The sequence below is a fragment of the Orycteropus afer genome, unplaced genomic scaffold (genome assembly GCF_000298275.1).
Source record: "Orycteropus afer afer isolate SDZICR_OR568_19922 unplaced genomic scaffold, OryAfe1.0 scaffold00021, whole genome shotgun sequence".
Classification (NCBI taxonomy): Eukaryota; Metazoa; Chordata; class Mammalia; order Tubulidentata; family Orycteropodidae; genus Orycteropus; species Orycteropus afer.
In genome coordinates, this window is record NW_006921608.1 from 8,890,028 (window position 1) to 8,896,436 (window position 6,409).

Genomic DNA, 6,409 nt, shown 5'->3' on the forward strand with positions numbered 1-6,409 from the left:
ACATCTATTATAGCAGCACGAGGTAACTAAGACAATAACCTTGGGTGAATTATCAAATCTCTTTCAACTACCAAAGAGGGATAATGATAGTAATTATGTCATAGAGTTTTTGTGAGCATTTAATGAGTTAATGTATGTAAAGTCCTTAGAATAGGGCTGGTTTAGAATGTAGACTCCAAGCCAGGCTGTTTAAGTTTACATCCCATCTCCCCCAAGTATAACCAGTGTGGCCCTAGACAAGTTTCCTAACTTATCAGTGCCTTGGCGTCCTCATCTATCAAGTGGGTATGGCAAGAACAGCATGTACTTCATGGAGTTGGTATGAGTGTTAAATAAGTTTATCTGTAAAGTGCATAGAGCAGTATCTGGCAAATGATAAACTTCTCTCCATTCTCTCTCTTCTTCTGGGACTTCAAGTGCACATGTGTTAAACCTATTCACTGTATCTCATTTATCTTTTACTCTTTTTTCTGTGTTCCATCCTTTTTAGTGCTTATGTCTGAATATTTTCTTCTAACCCATGTTCCAACTGATTAAATAAATGATAAATGGATGATTACTTTGCACATAGCATATCTTCAGTAAATGTTACCGATGATTACTAACCCCTATATAACACTAGAGGAAATTGAAATGTGGAAAGATTAAATAAGTTTTCAAGATTATACAGCTAGTGGGTGGTGCAGCCAGGATTTAAACTCAGAAACTGTAGCCTTAATTATCTTAAGATGCTGCTGTTGCTGAAAAACTAGTAGGCCACTGCAGATGTTTGATAATTTATCTTGTTCTTGAGAGGGGATACTGGGTTTGCTACCTACTAGCATGTATACAGGAGCTCTGGTAGCGTAATGCCTAAGGCATTTGACTGCTAACCAGAAGGTTGGTGGTTCAAACCCACCAGATACTCCTCGGGAGGAAGATTGGGCAATCTCCTTCCGTAGTGACACTACCTTGGAAACCCAAGGACGGGTCACTGTGAGTCAGATACAACTCGATGGCAGTGAGTTTGGTTTTTGGTTTTTTGATGTGTGTAAATATGTGTATTTTTAAGGACTTTGTCAGAATGGGGTTCATTTCAGTCTAATCCACTCTGCCTACACCATCCTTAATTTAGCTCAAAACACCTAACTCCCAAATAGAAAACCTAATTCTCATCTGTCATTCTGTATCGGTGATCAGTGGGAGCTCCATACCCAGAAGAGCAGTGAAGCTAACACTTCTTGAGCAAGCAGCCTGTGATTCCAGAATTAACTTCATGCTGCTGCCATCCCCAACCCTTAGGCTGCGATGTGGCTTTGGCGGAGGAAATGAATGAATCACCATTTCTTTTCTTTCTTTCTTTTTTTATTTTAATTAGTCCTTAGCTATTTGGAGCAGCATGACTTTAAATAATTAAAGGAATTTGAAGAAGAAAAAAATAAAAGAAATAGTGGTTTCTTTCTTTGCTGATAAAGCCAGAACATGTCAATATTAACTAGCTAAGGAAGAAGAGAGGAAAAATATTTCAGATAATTCTCTAGGAACAGTTCCATTTAACTAAAAGGCCCAGATAGCAGAGAAATCAGATATAAAACTGGAATGATGGCAGACTATAAGAAAAGTATCATTAGTATTTTGTCCAGCCACCCACTTCCAATCAATCATTCATTCATGCAAATATTACCCTTTTTACAGTAAGTTCAATTTTATTCTGAGTGTCCAAACAGCTCCTCCTTCTTCCCACCTTATTCTTTCCCTAAAATATCATATATTCTGCCAGCTTTAATGATCACATCTTCAGAGACGCCTGAATTGTCATGCTTTATCCCAGTAGCAGTTTCACATTTCTAATTACTCTTTAGAAGTATCTGCTTGCTTGTCCTGCCATCAGCCTAAACCAAATGGGTTTTAAATGAACATAATTGCACTTCCCCATAGTCTGTAGAAAGCTGGAAAGAGTGTTTTCACCTGACCAAAAATGAAAAGCTAGATAATCAACATAACATGACTTTTCTTGAGCCTATCAAAAAGGTGGTGTCACAGGGCAACCAAACATACTGAAATGCAAGAACATTGGCTCACTTATGGCGGAGCAAGAGCAGAAATACCAGGCGTCCCACAAGCAGGTGAAGATCACATCATGCAAGGTAAGATGAATACATAATTTAAAAAGACAAATTGCTGAAGGCTGTGTGTGAGTTCGTGAGAATTTAGAACCTCTAGAAGCTTCAGACTCCTGGGGAGTTTGCATCCACTTGCAAGTTCTCCTGCACAAATTTCCACTGGATGCTCATGAGAAAATTGGGAGCAAGGCAGGAGAGCAGAGAGAGCCTACCACAGGAAGGGCTTGAAGCTTCACCCAGACCCTTCCCTATGGAATGAAAACCTTAACCTGTTGGGGGAGGTGAATCAAATCCTGTCTCACACACACCCCAGGATACGTATGAATATCCATTGTGGCCAGGGAAAGAGTAAGAGAAAAACCTTTTACCCTTTGGAAAGAACAAAAACAATCCTGGGCTCAGGATCCTACACTAATCTTATTTGATACTTCTTACTGCTAGGAGTGGAACAGGGAACTCTATCTCACACAAGACTAGACAAAAATATACTGCAGTTACTAGCCATGGGGAGTAGGGATAGGGTTACTGAGAAAGCTCCACCCACAAGACAGTAACAGGGCTGGCCAAGACTCCAAGTGACAAGCTATAAGCAACAGATGGACCTTGGCACAGGCACACGGGAAAGGCCTAAAGCTGAGGGTGGGACTCTAAGAAAATACTCTGGCACCCTAAGACTCACCCCAAGCAAGGTAACGTTGTTGTGTGATGTCATATCAATTCCAACTCATACAACCCTATGAGTGCCCCATAGGGTGTCCTAGGCTGTAGTCTTTACAGGAGCAGATGGCCAGGTCTTTCTCCCACAGAGCTGCTGGTATATTTGAACCACTGACCTTTTGGTTACCATTGCACTTCCAAGGCTTCTTGAGGTAACACCCACTGCCATCCAGTTGATTCTGAATCATAGGGACTCTGTAGGATAGAGTAGAACTGCCCCATAGGGTTTCCATGGCTGTAAATCTTTAGCCATGGAGCAACTGATGAGTTTGAACCTCTGTTCTTTGGTTAATATTTGTGTGCTTAACATTGAGCCACCAGGGCTCCTTAAGGTAACAACCAATAAACCATACTCACTGCCATTGAGACAATTTCGACTCACAGTGACCCCTCCTTGGGTTTCCAAGGCAGTATCTCTACAGAAGTAGAGTGCCCAGTCTTCCTTCTGAGGAGTGGTTGGTGGGTTTGAACCACCAGCCTTCTGGTTAACAGTCAAATGCCTTAGGCACTACGCCACAAGAATTTAAAACTGGTAGTGCACTTACGGTAACCGTGACAACAACAAAACGCAAGCACCACTTAGATCCTGACTGTTGTTTTTATGTGCCATCGAATTGGACCCGACTCATAGTGAGTCCTCCTTGGGTTTCCAAGGAGGTATCACCACGGAAGTAGATTGCCCAACCTTCCTTCCAAGGAGTGGCTGGTGGGTTTGAACAGCCAGCCTTCTGGTTAGCAGTCAAGTGCCTTAGGTACTACACTACCAGAGCTCCCTGGATCCTGACTAGATCAACTCAACTTGAGAATTTGGTCTTACTCTTAATTCTTTCTAGAAAAATTTTTTGTGCACATACAAACCCTACAACAGACTACATGTGCATGTTTAGATGCGCTATTATGGAGAAATGAGACCTCTTCATAACTCTGGACAAAGTGTCTTTTCCTCCTTAAGCTTTCAGAAACCAGATGTTTTTCAACTGTAATGGAGAATGTATGATGTCTGAACAGGGCCATCCCACCGAGGCAGAAAACACAGATGAACACCAGGGACACTCTGGTGAGGAAAAAAAGCCACAAGAAGTCTACATACAGACTGAATACTCGAGGCACATATGTGCCTGTGTTTGGGAAGGGAGGTGGAGGAGGCATGAGGAGCACGTGAATTCTCACTTAATTTGCTTTGGAGACTAAGGATTTTTTATGTCAACCATACATGTGGTTTCTTTTAATAATTCTCTAACCGAAGACATGGCAGCTGTAACATCATGATGGGAAGACACAGAAGAAGAAAAACTAAGAAATATTTTAGATGGAAGACAAAGGGGGTCAGTTTTATTATGTGGTTGCTCCTCTCTCAAAAGTCTTCTCTGTCACCTTCATCCACTCCCATCTTCTCCCCAGGGTCTGCATATGCCAATATTAAATCCTGGCTACACACAGGTACCAAGAATACGTTGTGAAATTCTCGTCCTCTCCGACTGCCCTCCTGAGTTTTTACACCATCACAGTACATAGGGGAAGGGCACTGAATGAGAGCCCCAAGGGTATCCCTGGATTACCCTTATCTGGTTGATGGGTGTCCCTGAGCCAGATGCCAGATACTACTGACACTTGACACAGGTTTCTCATTTCTGAGATAGCACAGTGTCCAATGCCGGGGTTCCTTGTTTGCTTAGAAGTCTGATTCTACCAGCCAAGTCACTTCACTTTAATAAATTTCCAAACCTTCTGCAAATTCCAAAGTAAAAATTCTCTGCTGCCTCTGTTACCCACAAGGAGCCCTGATAGCACAAAGGTAAAGTGCTCAGCTGCTAACTAAAAGGTCAGCAGGTCGAATCCACCAGCTGCTCCACAGGAGAAAGATACAGCAACCTACTTCTGTAAAGATGAAAACCAAAAACCAAGCCCGTTGCTGTTGAGTTGATTCAGTCTCATAGTGATGCTATAGGATAGAATTATCCATAGGGTAATAACTGCCCATAGGGTTTCCAAGGCTTTAATCTTTACAGAAGCAGACTGTCTCATTTTCCTCCCACACAGAGACTGGAGGTTTGAACTGTCACCAGCTAATTTAGCAGCCAAGCGCTTAACCACTGCACTGCCAGGCCCCTCTGTAAAAATTACAGTCTTGGAAATTCTACAGGCAGTTCTACTTTTTCTTCCACTGGAAGGCCACAGGTTTATGTTAACTGCTGGGTTCAATTATCATCTTTGTTCCAAAAACAAGTAAAAGAAAAACCTATTTTACAATAGAATTGGTCTTTGGAAGAAGAAAGCTCAAGAAAAATGTATTTGAGGCTCTCTGCTCCTCCCCGATCGACAGACAGCCGCACCCTCTTGTGCAGTCCCAGCTGCTTCAGTGAGACACGATGGTGAAGGTCGGAGTAAACGGATTTGTCCATATTGGGTGCCTGGTCACCAGGGCTGCTTTTAACTCTGGCAAAGTAGATGTTGTTGCCATCAATGACCCCTTCATTGACCTCAACTACATGGTCTACATGTTCCAATATGATTCTACCCATGGCAAGTTCCATGGTACCGTCAAGGCTGAGAATGGGAAGCTTGTCATCAATGGGAAGCACATCACCATCTTCCAGGAGTGAGATCCCACCAACATCAAGTGGGGTGATACTGGTGCTGAATGTTGTAGAGTCTACCAGCATTTTCACAACCATGGAGAAGGCTGGGGCTCACTTGAAGGGTGGTGCCAAAAGGGTAATCATCTCTGCCCCTTCTGCCGATGCCCCCATGTTTGTGATGGGTGTGAACCATGAGAAGTATGACAATTCCCTCAAGATTGTCAGCAATGCCTCCTGCACCACCAACTGCTTGTCCCCCCTGGCCAAGGTCATCCATGACAACTTTGGCATAGTGGAAGGACTCATGACCATGGTCCATGCCATCACTGCCACCCAGAAGACTGTGGATGGCCCCTCTGGGAAACTGTGGCATGATGGCCGTGGGGCTGCCCAGAACATCATCCCTGCATCTACTGGCACTGCCAAGGCTGTGGGCAAGGTCATCCCTGAGCTGAATGGGAAGCTCACTGGCATGGACTTCCATGTCCCCAACCCCAATGTGTCCATTGTGGACCTGACCTGCTGTTTGGAGAAAGCCGCCAAATATGATGACATCAAAAAGGTGGTGAAACAGGCATCGGAGGGTCCCCTAAAGGGCATCCTGGACTACACTGAAGACCAGGTTGTCTCCTGTGACTTTAACAGTGACACCCACTCTTCCACCTTTGATGCTGGGGCTGGCATTGCCCTGAACGACCACTTTTTTAAACTCATTTCCTGGTATGATAATGAATTTGCATTCAGCAACAGGGTGGTGGACCTTATGGTCCACATGGCCTCCAAGGAATAAGAGCCTCCTGGACCACCAGCCCCAGCACTAGCACTAGAGGAAGAGAGAAACCCTTGGCTGCTGGGGAGTCCTTGCCCCATCTCCATCCCCAACACACTGAGAATCTCCCATCCTCTATAGTTGCCATCCAGACCCCCTAAAGAAGGGGAGGGGCTTAGAGAGCCCAACCTTGTCGTGTACCATCAATAAAGAACACTGTACCTAAAAAAGAAAAAAGAAAA

At 43.8% G+C, this 6,409-nt stretch overlaps 1 protein-coding gene across 1 annotated transcript; it reads left to right on the forward strand.

Moving 5' to 3' along the window:
* Positions 1–5,188: 5,188 nt before the first annotated feature.
* Positions 5,189–6,188, forward strand: LOC103191905 (glyceraldehyde-3-phosphate dehydrogenase-like). Its single transcript, XM_042783641.1, is given in 2 exon segments — positions 5,189–5,460; positions 5,462–6,188. Coding segments are annotated over 2 exon segments (999 nt in total).
* Positions 6,189–6,409: the final 221 nt, after the last annotated feature.